Source organism: Mchenga conophoros, linkage group LG18 (assembly GCF_057382185.1).
Source record: "Mchenga conophoros isolate Kocher_MC1m ecotype Shallow Benthic linkage group LG18, M_conophoros_male_GT1.1, whole genome shotgun sequence".
Taxonomy (NCBI): Eukaryota; Metazoa; Chordata; class Actinopteri; order Cichliformes; family Cichlidae; genus Mchenga; species Mchenga conophoros.
The window spans coordinates 35,270,866-35,292,633 of record NC_140543.1 but is presented as its reverse complement, the minus strand read 5'-3'; the positions used below and the strand labels follow the sequence as shown (position 1 = coordinate 35,292,633).

The 21,768-nt window shown below is 46.1% G+C and overlaps 1 protein-coding gene across 2 annotated transcripts in view; it reads left to right on the top strand.

Annotated features, from left to right (window-relative positions):
• The first annotated feature begins 9,951 nt into the window (after positions 1–9,951).
• LOC146554267 (uncharacterized) overlaps positions 9,952–21,768 on the top strand; it is a 95,223-nt gene continuing 83,406 nt past the window's right edge. For both annotated transcript variants that reach the window (XM_085253661.1, XM_085253660.1), the window contains exon 1: positions 9,952–10,647. In XM_085253661.1, coding sequence (XP_085109787.1) covers positions 10,398–10,647 — 250 coding nt within the window. In that variant the 5' untranslated portion in view covers positions 9,952–10,397. The remainder of the gene's footprint in view (positions 10,648–21,768) is intronic.

The window sequence follows — 21,768 nt, the reverse complement described above, 5'->3', positions numbered from 1 at the left end:
TGCAGCTGCAGTAATGCGGACGCTGCACCGGTCCATCATGGTGAAGAGGGAGCTGAGTGTAAAAGCGAAGCTCTCAATTTACCGGTCGATCTACGTCCCTACCCTCACCTATGGCCACGAGCTGTGGGTAGTGACCGAAAGAACGAGATCGCGGATACAAGCGGCAGAAATGAGCTTCCTCCCAAGGGTGGCTGGCCTCTCCCTTAGAGATAGGGTGAGAAGTTCAGCCATCCGGGAGGGGCTCAGAGTAGAGCAGCTGCTGCTCCACATCGAAAGGAGCCAGCTGAGGTGGTTCGGGCATCTGACAAGGATGCCCCCTGGGCGCCTCCTGGGTGAGGTGTTCCAGGCATGTCCCACCGGGAGGAGGCCCCGGGGCAGACCCAGGACACGCTGGAGAGATTATATCTCTCAGCTGGCCTGGGAACGCCTTGGTATTCCCCCGGATAAGCTGGAGGAGGTGGCTGGGGAGAGGGAGGTCTGGGCCTCTTTGCTTAGGCTGCTGCCCCCGCGACCCGGCCCCGGACCAAGCGGATGAAGATGGATGGATGGATTACAAATCTTTATAATAATATTTTTAATAATGATATGTAACACAGGGTACTTGCACATACAGGCTACTTGTGCCTTATAGTGTAATTATTTCATTGTTTCTTGCAAAAACCTGCGTTATTGCCATAATAACAGGGTATTTACGCCTTATTCGCATGTTGCATTATAAAGTGTTACCGTAATAGTTTCCCAAATTGAGCAAAACAAATCTTCCCTCTTATTTTGGGGATAGAAGTTTTTTGAAATTAATCTGGGTTATTTTGCTTTGCCACAAGAACTTCAGTAATTTTTTTCATCCAATGCCCAACAATGAATTGGATGGGCAATGACTGTAAATAAACAGTACATTCATCCTCACTGTTTCTATTCTTCCTGATAAAAAAATATATGGGAAGGTCTTCACTGATTTTATGTGTCTTATTAGCTTTCTATAGTTAGCGTCCTAAAGATGTGATATAATAGGTGTATCCATTATACCCAGGTATGTGAATCATTTACCAGTCCTACTGAAATATTTTTTTTCCTTCAATTCAGTCAGACGTTCACGCGCTAAAATCAGGGCTTCTGATTTGCTTTCATTAGTCAGGTATCCATACATTTGTCCACATTCAGGCTGGACCAGTGATGGGATTAGCATGATTGGTTGTGGAATCTAGAGCATCTAGAGCATCCCACAGTTTATAATGATACTTCTCCATTACTGATTATTTTGCTTAATTTTGGCTAATTTCCTGTATCATCTTTTTAAGTGATATAATTAAAATGTTCCTGAATGGCCATCAGGCCCGGTGGGTCGATGGTGATTTTTTGTTTTTACGGGCCAATGTTTTTTTTTTTGGTTTGTTTTTTTTGGGGGGGGGGGCAGTATAAACAATAAAAAGTGGTGGACTGGCCAATTGGTCATGTTCAACTCTGGGCTGGACCAATTACAGGCAAGGAGGCCGGATGTGTCTTTACATTGTGAAGCTGCATCTTCTTCTCTCATTCTCTCTCCCTCCCTCTCCTGTTATCTAACCCAGTTAGCTGAGTGGGCATACTTCCTTACATGTGGCAGTGGCAGGTGTCATGGACCTGGGTCGTGCGACCCAGTGTTTTGAGTTTTAGTCTATTTTGATGTTTATTGTTTGTTTGTTTAGGTTCATTAAGTTATTCTAGCTCATTTGTTATTACATTACCCTTGTGTTAAGTCTCCCTTACCCTTCATGTGTTTATGTTTGTGTGTCTTATGTTGTCAAGTTCATGTTGTCGCTTCTGTCATCTTCCCCTGTACTCGGTCTCCCTGGTTCGTGCACCTACCCCGTTATGTGTCATGTCTGTGTGGCTCTTGTTGTCTAGTTCGTTTCATGCCTATGTCTCCATGTTTCCTGTTTTATTTTGAAAGAGTCTGTTCTTTGTTCACTGCATTTAGTTTACTCTCCCCTGTGTTGTCATTATGTTTCATTCTAGTCAGCTGTGTCCCCATGTGTCTCCACTTCCCCTGATCACCTCGTGTGTACTTAGTCCTCAGCCTTGCTGTGTTCAGTGTCGCGTCGTCTGTGTTATCTCCCCTACCCCTTGTCACAGTTTCCCAGCCATAGTCAGGATATTGTTTAGTCATAGTCTTAAATTCTCAGTAAGAGTCATAGTTTCCTAGTCTATGTTCAGGTTTTCCCTCAGTTACTTTGTTGTTGTTTCTTCCATGCGTTTTCGGCCCTAAATAAAGGCTCGCTTTTTGTTAAGTCCAGTTTTTGTCTGCTCTTGGGTCCTCAACTCACTCCACATGGTCTGCCCCGGCAGTCCGTGACAGCAGGTCCTTAATTAAGGTGATGGTACCTCGCCTGCAACACTCCACTTGGGTAACTATGGCATGCTAGGCCAAGTTCCTTTGCAGTGAAGGCTCAGTGGATCTTGAAGGACGTGTCACGCTGTGAGGCAGGAGAAATGGAGAATGGCACAGCAGTACTATGTATGGTACCGATGTCTTGACAGACAGTGTGGAGTGCAAGGTCCTTGGCTGTCCCATGAAGCTCCAAGCAATCACCTGCTTCACATCAGATATAGCATAGGTCTCAATCATGTTGGTCGTGCTCTTAATAATGACATAACTTAGCTTGAGTAACACCTGACTGCTATTGGTTGGCCCACATAGCGAGTCTCAGGAATGGAGCTCACTAAGCAGGTGCTTTCCCGCAGCACACTCGTGGAATCAGAAGCTGTAGCATCTTGGCTGGTATTAACGTCACGAAGAACTTCAAGGCATTGTAGTCCATGTTTTACACTTGGCTTTAAGGTTACACTTAGCGGCTTAATGATCACAGGTACTGTACATCTCCAGCACCTCTTATTGGCTTTGATCCACTCTGTGTTCTTCTCATTCAACAAGAGTTTGAAGTTACTGCACTGTTTCAGGTAAGGCTGCACAATATCACAGAATGGGCAGTACTTTTTTGGCTTTACTTTTTAATTCATCCACTTGGGTCAGATCCACACATGTGGAACATAATTAATCACACCTAAATGGACCCTGTCAATTTTGTACACCACATTATATTTGCACACATACTTGTCCTTTTATATTTATATGTATATTTATATTTATACCTATATAATCTTGGATGAGTGCAATGTTTGACCTGATCATCATGTTGGAGGTGGTTCTTAGCAAGGTAGTCAACCAGTTCTGGAGGTATGACAGCAGCTACATCAGTGTGGACAGTTACACTGTTTGTATGGGTCTTTCTCTTCCATCCTGAACATATAAGGCTAAAGCAGTTGCTCAGATTCGGCTCCAAATGATTCCAAGGTTTCATGAAATCTGACCTGCCTGCAATCTCGCCAGAGTGTCGGGTCAGAGCAGAAAACAGTTCACAAATAAAGTTGTCATTCTTTATATTTAAAGCTGAAAAATGTGCTTACATGTACATGTGTGAAGACAAAAGATAATAAAACAAACCTATTAGAAACTAAATTGCATCATAAATGTAAAGATACAGCCAAGCTGCACTTAAATACAGTATATAACTAAATAATGTTCCTCTGTCAGCGTCTCTCTGCCCCGCATCCCGTTTCTTATGATCTCAGGTTTGTCATTTAGTTTTCCCAGTCTAGGTTTTTTCAGTCATTCATCACACCTCACTGCCTGTTCTGTCACTCCACTCCTTGTAAATAAACGTCACTAGTATCATCAGTCTACTGCCTGCATTTTGGGTCCTTTCTCCCTCCAACACCACACGGCTCACGTCGGCAGCCGTGAAAACATCATCATTAGGGGATCCTGAGTACTTCAGATCACAAACAACCTTGTGTCACCGGGTGGAAATGGACAAGTTAACTAAGTTTTTATCTCGCATGAGTTGCTGTGTTTTATTATTGTTAATATTTTAATATTGTATTGTGGAGGTATGTAATAACGACAGGAGAGGTCTCAGTGTCTCACTCCAACTTTATTAACTGACTCTCAGAACTTCACATATAGTAAGCGCCAAAATCTCCACCCGAGCACTTCCCTTCAACTTGGGTGTGAGTGGAGCCACCTGCTGGTCCGCCACACATCCCCCCCCCCGAACACACAGGTCTCTATTCAGTCCAGGACCCTGGGCCTAAGCAAACGACCCAAACGACTGAACCTGGGAGGGAGAGAACAGGCAGAGGAAGGTCCATCCTGTGAACGAGGCTGGTGAAGGCGAGCAGCAAAGGCAGGAGGAGGCTCAAACGCCGGTGGTCCGGGGGTAGTTCTGGGGGGAAAACCAGAGTCTGTCAACCCCATCGAAGGAGGGCGGCCACGGCGAGGAGCCTGGGCCGGCACTACATTACTGTCCGGAAGAACATGTGCAGGTTTAAGTCTGTCAACACACACAGTCTCCCTTCGACCCCCCAAATCCAAAACAAAATGTTTCTTGCCCGGTTCGATAACCCTGAATGGGCCGTCATACAGCGGCCGCAGCGGTGTCCTGTGGGCATCGTGCCTGACAAAAACAAACTAGCAGTCTCTAAAGTCTTTGGAACAAAAGTGTCAGGCACGCAATGGTGCACCGGACCAGGAACCTGAAGTGAGTGCAAAAGCGGGTTGAGAGATAGCACCGATGGATCGAAGCAGGGAGGAGGATTTTCAGGCAAGAATTCTCCAGGCATGCGGAGGGGCTGACCAAACACTAGCTCAGCTGGAGAAGCGCCGAGATCCTCCTTAACCGCAGAGCGCAACCCAAGCAAAACCCACGGGAGGCGGTCAACCCAATCGCCATCCTTTAAGGAGGTGTGAAAAGCAGCCTTAAGTGACCGGTGGAACCGTTCACACATCCCATTAGCTTGCGGGTTGTATGCGGTTGTGCGGTGGACTTTAGCCCCCAGTCCATCAGCCATGGCCGACCAAAGCTCGGAAATGAACTGGGGGCCTCTGTCTGACGTAATGTCCGTGGGTGGGCCGAAACGCGAGACCCAGGTTGACAAAAACGCCTTGGCCACCACTGCTGCGGTAGTGGACGCCAGGGGGACCGCCTCCGGCCACCTGGTGGTCCGGTCAACAACAGTCAAAAGGTGCGTAAAACCTTGTGACTGCGGCAGAGGACCCACCAGATCGACATGCACATGATCGAAACGTTTGCCGGGTATGAAGAATGGCTCCAGGGGCGCCTTGGTGTGTTTATGAACCTTCGCACGCTGGCAGGGAATGCACGGGTAGATTTAAGCGCGTGGATGTCCGGGTCACCGCTCTGATCGGCAGCCATGGCGGAGTAGTCTATGCCGAGAAAGATGGGAGAAACCAGCGCACGGGACAAACAGTCAGCCACATGATTGGATTTACCAGCCACGTGCCGAATGTCCGTGGTAAACTCAGAAATGGCTGCCAACTGGCGCTGCTGGCGTGCACTCCATGGATCAGAAACCTTGGACATGGCAAACGTCAAGGGTTTGTGGTCCACGTATGCGATAAAGTGACGACCCTCGAGAAAAAAACGGAAATGACGAGTCGTCAGGTGGAGTGCCAGTAGCTCCCTGTCAAAAACGCTGTAATTGCGTTCGCTGTCACGCAGCGTACGGCTGAAAAAGGCGAGCGGTTGCCAGACACCCGAGATTCGCTGTTACAGCACCGCACCCACCGCTATGTCCGACGCATCGGTGGTCAATGCAATCGGCGCTGAGGGGGATGGGTGGGCCAGAAGGGCAGCATTAGCTAACGCTGACTTAGCATCAGAAAATGCTTGGATGCTTTCCGGAAACCAGTCAACGGAGTCATTAATGTTCTTACCTTTTAACTCCCCATAAAGGGGCTTCAGCAGATGTGCCGCTCTGGGGAGAAAACGGTTGTAAAAATTCACCATCCCCAAAAATTCCTGCAGTGCCTTAACATTCGTGGGACGCGGAAATTCCGAAACAGCTCAGACTTTGACAGGCAACGGAACCGCGCCCTCGGCGGTAATACGGTGCCCAAGAAAATCGAGAACGGGCAACCCAAACTGGCATTTAGACGGATTAATAATCAGTCCATGCTCCGCCAAATGCTGAAAAACCTGATGCAGATGGAACATGTGCTGCTCCTTCGAGCTGCTGGCCACCAGTATATCATCAAGATATACAAAAACAAAGGGCAGCCCGCGCAAGACCGAGTCCATCAACTGCTGGAAGGTTTGGGCGGCACCTTTCAGGCCAAACGGCATGCGCAGAAACGTGAAAAACGCCGAAAGGTGTAATTACGGCGGTTTTGGGGATATCCTCCGCGCGCACGGGAACCTGGTGATATCCCCGTACCAAATCGATCTTCGAAAAAACCGAGGTCCCCGCAAGATGGGCAGAAAAATCTTAGATGTCGGGAATGGGATAACGATCGTTCTCTGTGACATTATTAAGACGGCGGAAATCCCCACAAGGTCGCCACCGACCATCAGATTTAGGCACCATGTGTGAAGCCCAGGCACTATTCGAACGCTGCACGATGCCCAGACACTCCATGGTGGCAAATCCTTCCCGAGCGACAGCCAGTTTGGCAGGGTCGAGGCGGCGCGCGCGCGCGAACACCGGGGGCCCTACTGTAGTTATGTAATGCTCCACCCCATGCTTCATCACCGTGCTCGAGAAAGTGGGGACAGTGAGTGAGGGAAACTCAGAAAGCAAACACTTAAAAACGTCACCCGAATCTACTGAGTTAGCATGCACCACGGGCTGAGCATCCCGAGTCAAACAGGGTAATGAGGAAAATGACACAGCATCAATTAAACGTCTGTTAGCAACATCAACCAGCAGTCCGTGAGCACAAAGAAAATCAGCGCCTATTATAGGCACAGAGCTAGCAGCAACAACAAAGTTCCACTGAAAGTCACGGTCATGAAAGCAAACAGTCACCAACCTTTCACCGAAGGTTTTGATGGGAGAGCCATTAGCCGCTGTTAGCAATGGCCCGCAGCCCTCAGCTAGCCTGTCCGAGCCAACCGGGGGAAGAAGGCTCTTCTGTGAGCCGGAGTCCACCAGGAAACACCTCCCCGAGCGTGAGTCTTCTAAGAAAAGCAGCCTTTCCTTGTTGCCAGCGGTTGCGGCTGCTACAGAGCGCTGACATGCCCGTTTCCCTGGGTCTGGAAACTGCAAGGTGGGAGACAGCGCCGTGCCTTCGCTCCAAAACGCTGGTGATAAAAGCAAAGCCCTTTTCCGCGGTGCCGCCGTGCAGCGATTCCAGCCACCGTGGACGAGTCGGAGGGCCCCTGGAGCATCGGTGAGGGGGCGGGGGAAAACGCTGGTGAGTCCTGAACAATCGCCTGGACGCGATCCGCCTCTTCTGCAAGGGAGCGGTCATCCTTCGTGGCCAATAGCGGGGAGTTGGCAAGGCCAGCGCGCACTGGAGCCGGCAGCTGTCGGAGAAAGAGGTGGGTGAAGAGAAATCCTCTGTCATCCGCGCCCAGCAAGGATAGCATGCTCTCCATGAGCTCGAGAGTGGTGCCGTCGCCCAGGCCCGCGAGGGAATGGAGTTTCTCGGCCTGCTCAGCATCAGAGAGAGAGTAACGCCGCAGCAGCAGCAGCGCCTTGAGGGCAGCGTACTTGCCTCGGGCTGGGGGGTCCCGGAGGAGAGTCATCACGCGGCGGGTTGACAGCGGGGTCAAGTGAGGCTACCACATGGTGGTATTTAGTATCGTCGGCTGAAACTCCACGAAGAGCAAACTGAGCTTCTACGTGCACGAACCATGAAGGAGGATCGTGAAGCCAAAAATCCGGCAATTTAAGCGCCACAGCAAACGCAGCCATCGGCGGAGGTGAAAGTCCGGCGGCAGCCGATGCTTCCAGGCGTCGTCGAGCCTTAGCATGTTCGCTACAGGGGTCACCAATGTGGAGGTATGTAATAACGACAGGAGAGGTCTCTGTGTCTCACTCCAACTTTATTAACTGACTCTCAGAACTTCACATATAGTAAGCGCCAAAATCTCCACCCCAGCACTTCCCTTCAACTTGGGTGTGAGTGGAGCCACCTGGTGGTCTGCCACAGTATAGTGTTTTATTCTTGTTTTATTGCATGCTGCATGCTTTTATTGTATTTATTGTAGACTTGTCCAGGAGAGACTCCACTCCTCCCTGATTTCTAACTTGGCACACGTGGGAGGTCACAGAGGCCCAATATAAGGAGAAGGGGAGTAGCAGAGATGGCGGAGTAGATGGTGGCAGGCAGCGGCGTCGTTGTTGGTGCATGGTGAGGACATACAACGGCCAGTACGTGGAGAGGCAGTGAGAACTGTGCTGCTCTGGAATAGCTTGCAGCCAGAGGACGCTGCGGTGACCGTCGCTGCCCCTCTCTTTACAGCACCTCGGAGCGGAGAGATTGACAGGACGGCCGAGGACGCCGCCGGGTTTTCCTTGCCCCGCTCCGATTGACTGGATTTTAATTCCGTGGCTGACACCACTGGACTTTTAGTGTGTTTATGTTTTATTGGTTTTTATTGTGTGTTCTCCCTGGCCAGGGTTGTTTTAATTGCTTTTAATCTTTTAAACGGTTTTTGTGTAATAAATTATATTTTAGTGATACAGTTTTTATACTGTTCTATTCCCTTGGCTGCTCCACTGCTCCGTCCATTTTTTGGAGGGTTTCCCTCCTTAGAATAACATCTGTTAATCCACTATTACACTTGTACAATAAAGAGAAAAATACAGACTCAAACTGGTAGAAAGTAGCAGAGCAAGGAACAGGGACTGAAGGGTCAAGAGCAGGTGGTGTCATCTGAGCCCTGGCATCATTCACCTTTTCCACAAAGAAATTTTTCCCACATGCTTCAGAGGAACGTTCCATACCGTCAGACTGAGGAACATTTAGAACAACATCAACCGTATTAAATAAAACACAAGGTTTAACAGTTTAACAAAATGATATTTAACAGATACTTTATTTTGGCATCTTTCACGGTACCCACAGTCCCCACAGTCCTCTAGCATTTGAAATGTCATATGGATGTTATATGTATATATTCAGAAAAACAGTCGCTATTCTTCCGCCTCAGCCTAAAGTCCGGGAAGAATTAAAATAAGCACAGATAGGCGGTAAGAAAAGATGCTGGACTCCCTGACATTCACCCAGGTCTCTGTTATGTAGAGGAAATAGAGGGTATTGAAGGTGAAGGTAATTGATCTTTCTGAGTTAACTTCTTCCAAACCATCCACGTGCCTTTTAGATATTCCTACATGACTGCTCAATTAAGTCCTATCATAATCATGCCAATACCACTCTGCCTCTAATCATTAGTCATTATTAATCTCGGTTTCTCTTTTACAGCATCTCTTTGTTCTGTCTTTCTCTCCTCACCCCAAACCAGTCGCACAGATGTGCGCCCCTCCCTGAGACTGGTTCTGTAGGATGCTTATTCCTGTTATAAGGGAGTTTTTCCTTCCCACTATTGCTCAGGGGGGTGATATGACTGTTTGGGTTTTCTCTGTTTTCTTTGTATTTTTGTAGTGTCTTTACCATACAATATAAAGTGCCATGAGGCAACTGTTATTTTAATTTGGCACTATATAAAATTGAATTGAATAAACTTAAGTGTCATTACTGTTTGTTACAGAAATGTTCCAAAAGGTGACGTAATGAAACATGGATATAAGAAGTTGGATATTGTATTCATCAATGTTAGAAGCAAGTGGAAAAAGTGTTGAAATGAACAAAAAGGAATAATGTCTGGTTAATGTGGGAATTGAGATATCAACATACATCAGTCTGTTAGAGAGTGAAAAGAGCAAAGTGTCTTGAGAAGAGCATAGTATTCAGCAAACACGGCTGAGTCCTGACAGTGGAAGGAAGTGAAAGCTGAAAAATTTTAATAGGGAAACAACAGAATTCATAGTGGGAATAGGTCAGAGAAGAAAGTGGCAGAGAGAGAGAGTAAAACAGAGAAAGGAAAAGCGAGAGAGCTAGTGTGCTATGCCCGAGGACTTGAGGCTCACACACAGAGCACAGTGCTGGCAGAGAGACAGCAGCAGAGGGGAAACTATAGAGAAAAAGGGCTTCACACTCTGTGAGCAGCCACAGCTTTTCACAATGATTGCTACTGTTAACACAGGGACAGATCTGCAGTACACAGATAACAAGAGCTGAAAAGGGATTAAGAAAACTCAAACTGATCCAAGATTGAAGAACAGCGGAGTGGAGCTGGACAAACAGAAGCCCACAGAGGTGGAGGATAACATGAACTAAAGAGACAACCTGACAAAACCAAAACATTTTCAATCCCTAAAAAAAAAACAAAAAAAACGGACACACAGGAAGGAGACTGTGGCAGCTTTCTTCAGTTTTTTTTTCAAACAGCATAAATGACTTTTTGAAGACAAAACTTGAAGAAGCCAAAACTCTGGAAGAAGAAAAGGACAAACCCTGGAGTATAGAACTAATATTCTGCTCAGCAGCAAAGATGCCAAAGTCCTCCACCCATCTTGGTCAACCGGGATCAGCAGGTTCTAGAAGTCCCAGCTTAAGAAAAGAACAGCAGTTCAATCGCTCGTGCATGCTGCGGATTGGAGAGAGGCTGATGAGGGCAGGCAGTGAGAGCAACCTGGTCCAGAGACCCACTCCAGTGCAAAGTCAAAACCAGACTTCCTCATCTGGATTAGGGCAAAGGTCAAATGGCAGGACACAAACTTCAGCCCATGAGGACAAGCTCAGTAAGTGTACAAGAATAACCTCCAGCAAGGGTAGGAAGTCTTCCCTCTGTTAATCTAACTGAATGCTTTAATAACAAAATGTAACAAAAGTTATTCTCCAGATATATTTCAGAAGTAGAAAACAGAAAAACAATCTTCCAGCACAGCTGCTGTCACAAAACTGGTTATTGAAAAACGCAGTGACTTTATCCATAATGTATTTTACCAACCATCTACATGTCCTCTTTCGCTACATCCATGAATCTCCTCTGAGGTCTTCCTGGCACTCTATTTTCAACATCCAATATATCAACCATCCCTCTGTTGTATGGCCAAATCATTTCAACCTTCCCTCTCTAGCTTTTCTGATTTCACTTCTAATTTTATCAACTCCGGTGACTCTCAATAAAAATCTCAACGTCGTCAACTCCACCTACACCACCACCACCTCCAGTTCAGCCTCCTGTCTTTTTGTCAGTACCACCATCTCCATACATCATAGCAGGTCTCTTTACCATCTCGTGAACCTTCCCTTTCACTCTTGCTGCTCTCCATCTGTCACAAAATCCCCGCTGACACTGGTCTATCCTGTCTGCACTCTCTTCTTCAACTCTCTTGTGCAGTATCTGTTGCTTTGGATGGCTAATCGCACGTATCTGCCTTCAATATATCTACTCCTTGCATGTTCATCTCTCCCCATGCCTCCCTCATACACATGTATTTTCGTGTTTCTAATAATTTCACTCATGTGTAAATAGCTGTAACTGAAAAAACACTTTTTTTCCCTTGACCTCTGTAAACATGCTGCAGTGTTCATTGCCTTAATTACAGGTCATACTGAATGAAAAATCAAATATATTTTGTGAAATATTTCATATCACTCCAAGCCTCTTACTACACTCTTCATTTCTTTGCACTCCTTTCTGGCAATTGCATTGTAAAATGATGATATAACTATAGTTATCTATTTACTATTAGCTCATGCCTGGAACACCTCACTCAGGAGGTGCCCAGGAGGGATCTGTCTCAGATGCCCGAACCATTTCAACTCGTTCCTTTCGTCTGGAGGAGTATTGGCTGTAGTCTGAGGGACTCCTGGATGGCTGAACTCGTCTTGTGAACAAGACCCTGATATACTTAAGCTGCTCCACGTTAGACTTTACCTCAGTGCTATTCAAAAAAAATAATCCTATTTCCTTAAATCCAAACAGTGGTTGCAATCTACCACTACACTGACTTTTTATCTGATTTAGTGCTCAGCTCAGATAAAATAATTATTGTAGGTGATTTTAACATCCATGTAAATACTAAAAAAGACAGCCTCGAAACAGATTTAATCAGTATTAGACTCAATTGGTTTCTTTCAAAATGCAAAAAGAACCAACCCACTTCAGTAACACTCTGGATCTTGTGCTGACATGTGGCATAGAAACTGAGCAGTTTTCCTGAAAACCTCTTTTGTCCGATCATTTCCTGATAACATTTACATTTACAATAATTGATTACACAGTAGTAGAGAATAGATTTCATCACAGTAGATGTCTTTCTGAAAGTGCTAAGTAAGTAAGTAAGTTTAAGGATATACATGTAATTCATCCACTGTCATCTTCTTCAATGCCGTGTGCCAGCACAGTACAGAGCAGCTACCTGAACACTACTCGCACCAAGGTTGATTATCTTGTTATCTTGTTCTTGTTGTTTTTAATTCTTGTACTTGACTCCCTAACACAACTCTCAAACACACACCTTAAAACAGATAACTCATAAGCTGGAGAGGAAATGGTGTCTCACTAATTTAGAAGATCATCATTTAGCCTAGAAAAATACTCTATAAAGAAGCTCTACATGAAGCTAGAGAATCTTACTTTACTATCTGAGAGTGAAAAAAACAGGTTAAAAAGTAGTTCGTCCAATTTTTTACTTCTAGGCAGGACTACTATAATTCATTACTATGAATTAAGGATTAAGGATTAAGGATATTAAGGGTGTCCTAAAAACTGCCTGAAAAGCCTTCAGTTGATCCAAAATGCTGCAGCAAGAGTCCTGACAGGGACTAGAGAGAAAGATCATATTTCTCCTGTATTGGCTTCCCTTCATAGGCTCTATGTTAATTCCATCCATCCATCTTCTTCCGCTTTATCCGGGGCCGGGTTGCCAGGGCAGCAGCCTAAGTAGAGAAGCCCAGACCTCCCTCTCCCCAGCCACCTCCTCTAGCTTATCCGGGGAAACACTAAGGCGTTCCCAGGCCAGCCGACAGATATAATCTCTCCAGCGTGTCCTAGGTCTGCCCCGGGGCCTCCTCCCAGTGGAACATGCCTGGAACACCTCACCCAGGAGGCGCCCAGGATGCCACCTCAACTGGCTCCTTTCGATGTGGAGGAGCAGCGGCTCTACTCTGAGCCACATCACTGCGGCCGCAGCACCAATCCGTCTGTCGATCTCCGGCTCCCTTCTCCCATCACTCGCGAACAAGACCCCGAGATACTTGAACTCCTCCACTTGGGGCAGGAACTCATCCCCGACCTGGAGTGGGAACTCCACCCTTTTCCGGCTGAGAACCATGGCCTTGGATTTGGAGGTGCTGATCCTCATTCCCGCTGCTTCACACTCGGCTGTGAACCGTTCCAGTGCGAGCTGGACGCCATTACCCGATGAAGCCAACAGAACCACATCATCCACGACAAACAGAGATGAGATTCTGCGGCCACCGAAGTGAAAGCCCTCCGCCACTTGGCTGCACCTAGAAATCCTGTCCATCAAAATTTATGTTAATTCATAATCAAAGATAAAATCCTATTCCTCACAAAGAAAGTCTTGAATAATCAGGTTCCATCTTATTTTAATGACCTTATATTACCGTATCACCCGGATAGAGCACGTTGCTCTCAGACTGTGGGTTTGTTTGTGGTTTCTAGAGTACCAGCTTCCAGACAGACACCCTCTCTACTTTTAAGATTAGGCTTGAAACATTCCTTTTTGACAAAGCATATAGTTAAGGCAATAGGTGTAGCTCGCTGGGGGATGATGCAATGAGTGTTTCCTCTTCCTCACCCTTTTTACTCACTATGTGTTTATACATCTCTCTGCATTTAATTATTGGTTATTATTAATCTCTGGCTGTCTTCCACAGCATGTCTTTGTCCTGTCTTCTTCCACTCACTCCTAACCAGTCATGACAGATGGCCACCCCTCCCTGAGCCTGGTTCTGCTGGAGGTTTCTTCCTCGTAAATGGGAGTTTCTTCCTTCCCACTGCCACCAAAGCACTTCATGTTAGGGGGTTCTTAGGGAGAAAGTCTAATGGTGTGATAGCTAAGACACTGTAATGTCCTTACCATGCAGAAGTTTGCTGGTTCTAAATTAGTGATATATAGGGATACAAAGTAAATAAACAACTTAAGCTCAAGTGCATAGAACAGAGTAGCTAGTAGTGGATGCCCATTCATTAATATCCACTTCTGAACAGACAATTGTTTTGTCTCTTGTAAGTTCATTTGGTCTGAGACATTAAAGTTCCCAAACTAGAGAATAGTTGGGTTTAGGATACTGTCCTTGAGGATCTGTCATGGGTGGAAGAAGTCTGCAGGAAAATGCCATAATTTGTTTGTGAGAATAAAGGACCCAAGGCACAAAGCACTGATGGTACATGGAAGCTTTATTTGCAATGTTTATGTTCGCACCTGTGCAGGTGCCTTGTTCCGTGCCACACCTTTCTTGTCAGGTCCCGACATCCTACTGAAGTAGGGAGGCATGACAGGGTGATGGAAAACAGCTGTGTGGGCCAGGCTTCCCTGACACCACACCCTTAAACCCGTTGCTCCATTCTCGGGCTGCCACAAATGATTATTTTGATAGTCGACTAGTCACCGATTATTTTTGCGATTAGTCGACTAATCAGATCATCATCCATTGGACGTAAAACTACAGCTTATTGCACCAGCAGCATCTGCTCTTATATAACTATCATTAGCTTACAGCTTGAAGTGTTTAAGGTATGTGCTAACTAACAATAAAGACAAGATGATAGTTTATTCAGTTTTAATGAAGTTTGCAGATTGTTTCGGTGAAGTTTAATAAACTCCTTGCTATCTAAAATATAACAGGACACCGGAGTAAATTCTCGAGCATCTCACACTTCTGATAATCAGCTGTCTGCTTGACGTTTATTCAGCTGTGTAAAAACTATAACTTTAATCTCAGCCAAACCGATTTACTCAGGAACAAATAAAACACTGAAAAAAGCCAAACAATAAAATTTTTAAGTTATCTAAGTGACTCATATATCATGTTTAACCTGAGTAGCGAAAGACGGCGGTGGGTTTGAAAACGATTTGCCGGGAGTCCGGTGTTCTCACGGCTCTAGTGAGCCTAGCCCCCGGCTCGCTATCGAGCTAGCGGGTAACAGACGTCTCCGAAAACGTCGGAGCACTTTTGAAAATTTGTGTCTTGATAAACCAAACAGATATTTGAGGTTTACACAGCTACATTCTCGCCTGAAAATATGTTAAAAGTTTATTTTGTGACCCAGAAAGAATAATAAGAGTAATATTAAAACTAACTAGCTGCCGCCATTGTTGGAAACTGAGCTGGGCCGCACGGTTCCTGAATTTGGACACAGCTACCATACCGGACACAGCTTCTTCTTCTTCGTTGTTTAACGCCAGCTGGCATCCTTGTACATGCAGTGCTGCCATCTCCTGTTTCAGTCCGTTATTACACTCTTAAATCCTGCTACTTATTCCTGCGTCTTTTGGGATCTTACAAAGCTTCAAACGACGCGTCGACTATTAAATCAGTCGTCAACGATTTTAATAGTCGACGTAATCGTGACTAGTCGACTAATCGTGGCAGCCCTACTCCACTCCTCCCCTGCAGCTGAGCTACAAACCACACCCCGCCACATAGTTATCATGTCTTTTTTGTGAGTCTTTGTGTTTGTCCCAATTCCGAGGCTGCATTTGAAGGCTGATTACATCACAGCCAGGCAGCGAAGGCTGTCCCAATTCAAATGCATCCTTCATCACCCCGGATTTCAAGGATGGGTCGGTGTATCTTTCGTGGCCCAACCTATTAAAGAATTCATAGTGCGGCCCAAGAATAACTCCAAAACATTGCTTTGGCATTGCTTGAAATAGAATCAAATGTGAAAAAAACAAAAAACAAATGAAAGCCGTAGGATAAATTTTGTTATTTATTGTATTTATGTATTTATTTTTGGCACAATAGTATAGTAACACAATAAAGATGTTCTTCTTCTGATAATGTTATCACTCTATAAATGTTATTAGAAAAACATGACACTGACACTAATAGAAAATAATTACCTAGACCAGAGACTCTGCTTTGCCAAAAGGCTAGAGGGCTTTCGCTTCATATTGTGCTACTGCTTTGAAACAGTCACTGACCCTGTCCTGGCTCATTTTTGTCTTTGCTGTAAGGGAAAATTGTGTTGGCTCAACACTATGCTACAGATGCAACCGATCAAATAAAATTGAAAAAAAAAAAAAAGCACAGAAAGAAAAGATATAATCTACTTTATTATTCAGTAAGTACAAGCATTTTTTTAAAGACCCACAATTACATTGATGGGCAGCAAGGTAGCTTTGTGGTTAGCAGTGTTGCCGCATAGCAAACGTCCTGATTTCACTATGTGACCGGGGCCTTTCTGTGTGGCGTTAGCATGTTTCTCCCTATGCTTGTGTGAGTTCTCTCTAGGTACTCCGGCTTCCTCCAACAGTGCATTACCGTACTTACCACTGAAACACACTCACCCTAACCCCCTCAGGCCTATGTTAGAAGGATTTAAGGGTATCAGAACATTTCTGGCTCTGATTTCATTAGTCTTTAGTGATAGCAAAACAGAGGTCATTGTATTTGGGGCCTGGACTTGGAGCCTCTCACATCCTGTGTCAAAGCAGATGGAACAACTTTGGGGTGAAAATTGAACCAGTGCCTAAAAAGGACAAAGCAAATAAGTATGGCGAAGGGAAATATCTTTTGTTCAGCTTAGGCAGCTATCTAAAGTCAAACCTTCGATCTCTTTTCACAACAGAGAGAGATTTACATATATTTGTGATCACTCGTCTTAAATATTGTAATGCAGTTTATGTTACATTTACTGTTATGTTTCAAATGATCCAGCATGCTGCTGCTTATCTACTGGCATAAACAGTCACATGGTAGGGCACATGGGAGAGGCACAGAAATGAATTGGCAGGAATACCACAGGGGCAAAACACCTACTGGAAGAACTAGAGCTATAGAACTGTATACAATCAACAAGGCCCTGAGAACCTTCATCAGGAATTCAACGGCGATGTCACAGTCATGCCAAAACCCAGTTGTGGGACAATGGACCCATGATCGACACAGTCAGTACTGGAACTGGCAAAATTGTTTATGTATTGGGAGCAGGCGTCAGTGGAGCAGCAACAACTCAACCGGCTGCAGGAACCGCCCATCATCGCCGATGATCCCCCTAGCCCCAGAGGTCGTCTTTGAGTGCATTGGAATGGAGCTCATTGTGCCATTTCACAGGAGCGCATTTCTTTGTATTAGTTCTGGTGGAGCATGCAACACGATATCCCAAAGTAGTGTTGGTGTGCACCATTTCTGCGAAAAGTGTGGTGCTGTTTCAGGTCATCTCATCTTTCAGTAAGCATCCCGTAAGTGTTACTGATTGACCAGAGCACATTGTTCATGTCTCCCACACTTAAACTGTAGAAATTACTGGGCATTAAATATGTTTGGAAGCTGAATAAGACCATGATTCGTATGTTCATTCATGAGAATGAACGCAATAGAGATTGCTGCTTTTGTTTTCAGTGCATGAGGGCACAGCCTTCATGTCTTGCACACTAAAGGACCTGTATGAATTACTGGGCATTAAATGTCTTTGGACCAGCATCTGCCAACCTCAGACTGACAGGCTGGTGAAGTGCCACAGGCCTCCACGGGGTCTTCTCCCTTTGAGTTATTGATCAGTAGCAAGCCGCAGAGCATACTGGACATTATTAAAGAAAACTACTTATAACGCTCAAGCCCAGGGAAAAATAAAATGTATTATGTTCTGGACCTGAGAGCAAAGCTACAGAAATTGAGAAAGTTATTATGGGAGGATTTGCTCTAGGCCCAGGAACAGCAGCAGCTCCTGTCCAAAGAAGGGGGCTAGGCTCAAGCTGTCATGTTACGGCTATGTGCAGGGATTGGACCCAAACGCAAACTCACTGACACAAGGAATAAACTCAAAAAACCACAGCTGTATTGGCGGGCAGGGGAAAAGGATACTAAACTAAACTAAACTGGGAAACTGATAGAACTAATGCACACGAGAAGACACTGGGAAACACACAGCATGAGGGACGACGCAACATGGAACTGAGGGGAACTGACATAAATACACAGAAGGTAATGAGGGAAGTGAAAGCACACAGGGAACACAGCTGAGGACAATTACAGTTGACAGGACGGGGAGGACACAAAACTGAAAACGCTGACACCAAGACGTGAACCTTAAACGTAACACAGGAAGTACAAAGAGACAGCCTGGAGAGAGAGAGGGAGAGAAGTCCAAAAACAAAATGTCCACAAAAAACAGTGCCTGCAGGGAGCCGTTCATAAATAATTCAGGGGGCCGACCTGGAGGACGGAAACACAGGAGTCCGACCGTGCGGACGGCAACAGGGGCGACAGGGCAGTTCTGGAGGCCGACCGTGCGGGAAGCAACGGCGGCAACGTGGAAACCGTTCTGGAGGCCTTCCACGATGGCCAGGGCATCCAGCCAGCGGCCTGGAAAGTGGCCAGTGATGCTGAGGAGATGACTGTGGAAAAGCCAGCCATGCTAGACGTGGACGAGGAAGTGACGTGGCAACCGCAGGACCAGACGGCAGCGTGGCAGCTGCAGATAGTGATATTGCAGGCCGGATGAATCCCTCAGACCCTCCAGCGAAGACAGGCGGCGGCTGAAGCGGCCCATCAGACCCTCCAGCAGGGTAGAAGACTAAACACAGAACAGAGGGCACAGAGAAACATGAGGGGCAAGGGATCAAAACCTAGGAACCATAGAATAAATCATAAATGAACTTTACATAATACAAAAATCACAAAGAACTGAAAACACTGGATCAGGAGACCCAGGACCCTGACACAAGCTATTTTCAGAGATAAGAAATATGCGGTTTGATGGAGGGAGGCGCAATATTTGTGGTACCACAAAGAGGTGTCACGGGGTGGAAAGGGACAAGTTATCTAAGTTTTTTTACTGTGCATGTTTTTGTTGTGTTTTATCTTTTTAATGTTTTAATATTGTACATTGGGTTATTTTTATGAGTTTTACTGCATGTTTTAATGGTATTTATTTGGTGACTTGTCCTGGAAAGACTCCACCCCTACCTGATAATAAACTGATCACACCTGCGAGAGATCCCAGAGAGGCCAATAAGAGGGCCTGCCAGACCACAGGAAGGAGTCGACCGAGAGGCAAGAGAGGACCGAAGCATGAAGGCACCCATGAGTGTCACGGGAACCCACGAGAGCCTGGAGTGACACGGAGGCTTAAGAGATGAGGCCTGAGAGGCCTGACGTGAGGCTTCAGGGTGAAGTCACAGAGGCGTGACACATGGCGTGACACATGAGGCCTGACATGAGGTTTGAGAGCGGCACGAAAAGAGTGACACATAAGACGGTTGGAGCTTGGCGTTCCAGGAAAGGACGATACAGCACCAGCGACTAGGGACGCGGAGCGAACAGTCGGACGGCAGTAGCAACAAGAGCCCAGCCTGTGCACTGCGGGAGAGCTGGTGCTGATTTGCAGTTTTAAAGAAGCGGCGGGCGGAGTTGAGAGCTCTGCCCACCCGGGGTAAGTCTTCGACTTATCCCCTTTTTACGAATGAAAACTGCCTGAAAAGAATAGTGACTGCCGCTCCCTCCCTTTCTCCAGCGTACCGGGACGCGGAATGCAGGGAGGAAGGCGAGGACTCCGCTGGGTTTCCTTTTTACACCACTTCGCTGGATTTCTTTAGTTCTTTGTGACTTTTATACCGTGCCGGATGCCACTGGACTTTTAATGTTGTGTTTTATTGATTTGTATTGTGTTACCCCTTGGCCAGGGTTGTTTTAATTCATTTTACATTTTTTAACTATTTAAATATAATAAATTATATTTTAATTATACAGTTTTTTAATCGTGTGCTTTCCCTTGGCGGCTCCACTGCTCTTTTCGTTTGGAGGAAGGTTTCCTTCCTTTAGAAAAAACACTGTGGAAATATAAACACCTTCATTACAGAGGCAGGAAGGTGCATCCACAAATGGATAAAAAGGCAGCCATCACATCCTATGAGCCTATGAGCCAGTTACTGAAACTCCAAAAGTTGATTCTGTTCATCTGGACGTAGCGTTTTTCAAAACGTTACGATTTACTTACCTGGTTGATTGAGAATGCATCAAGTTCCTGAAACTGTTCAAACCCTTATTTTCAACCCATAAGAGAGGGAAGAGCACTTCAGATCTGGCCCCCTCCCAAACCTCCTCGTGTATGTCCAGTGGACCTCTGACATTGTCTTTTCCTGAGCTTTTTTTTACAAACTTCCTCAACATTGATTTCAGGGTTTTGTTAAACCTCTCATGAAGTGCATCAGTTAGCGTATGGTAGAGACTTGTTTTGGCTCCAGTAAGTTCCCAAGATTTATAGATTTCCTTCAACAGGTTGGAAGTGAAGTTTGATCCTTGGTCTGTCGGGATTTCTTTTGGAATACCCACCCTTGTAAACATCTGTATCAGATAATTATCAATTTAGCAGGCTTTAACAGCTCTGCCTGCCCACAAGAATGACATACTAAAGGGCATTTAAATGGTCTCAGTTTAAATGGTCTAACATTGTTACTGCTAGTGATTGGAAAACTTTGCTTAGGGCCTTTAGTTCTATTTCCATTCCCACCCCCTGACTTACCCACCATCACAGAGACTGAACTGGGTTTTCCTGTCATGTACCCTTTTTTTTGGGCATCAGGCTGCAGCTGTGCACTACTTTGAACAGTTTGTTTGTGGGGCTCACGAGCATTCCAGCATCACCTGCTGCACCTCCCAACAGTGGCTGATGCTCCCAGCGTTCCGACTGGACTTCCTGCTGAAATTGACTGAACTGGTGGTGCATTTTCGGCCACTGTTTATCTGGCATTGAATGTCAGACGAACGGTGCTCTAGGCCCAGGAACATCACTGGCCTGATGCAGCATGCTACATTGTTTGTCCCAGGTGGTTGTGGTGATATACTGCAAGATGCTGTAGATGCAGCAGCAGCAACAGTTGCAGGACACACTGGCTGGCACCTTCATTAATATCACACTCAACTAGCTGTTTTATCTTCCCATTGCACTGATGGGTGGACAGTTCTCAGGTGCCTGTTTTCTTGCAGACTCTACACTCTGCCTATGTATTGTCAGTAAAATTGAAATGGTTCCAGATTTAGCTTCTTTTCTTGATGTCACTGATTTTCTTTACTATACCTTTCTAATGTGTTGTCTCTTGTTGTTGCCCCTGGCTCTCATTCTCTCTCTTACTCCTGCTCTGTTTGTGTACTACTGCAAGTGTAACTACCACCCTTCCCCCCTCTGCTCAGCACAAGCACCAAGACTCACGTGTTGTGTGAGAGAGGGGCTGAGAGAGAAAAAACACAGCCGGCTCCTGTCGTTCGCTTTTGTTCGTGACCGACACATCACTAGTTAGTATCTTCCATCCATCCATCCATCCATTCGCTTCCGCTTATCCTTTTCAGGGTCGCGGGGGGCGCTGGAGCCTATCCCAGCTGTCATAGGGCGAGAGGCGGGGTACACCCTGGACAGGTCGCCAGTCTGTCGCAGGGCCAACACACAGGGACAGACAACCATTCGTGCTCACATTCACTCCTAATGGCAATTTGGATTTTCCAATTAACCTATCCCCACAAGCTGCATGTCTTTGGACGGTGGGCAGCACGGTGGCACGGTGGTTAGCACTGTTGCCGCACAGCAAGAAGGTCCTGAGTTCAATTCCAACATCAGGCCGGGGTCTTTCTGTGTGGATTTGCATGTTCTCCCCGTGTTTGCGTGGGTTCACTCCGGGTACTCCGGCTTCCTCCCACCGTCCAAAGACATGCAGCTTGTGGGGATA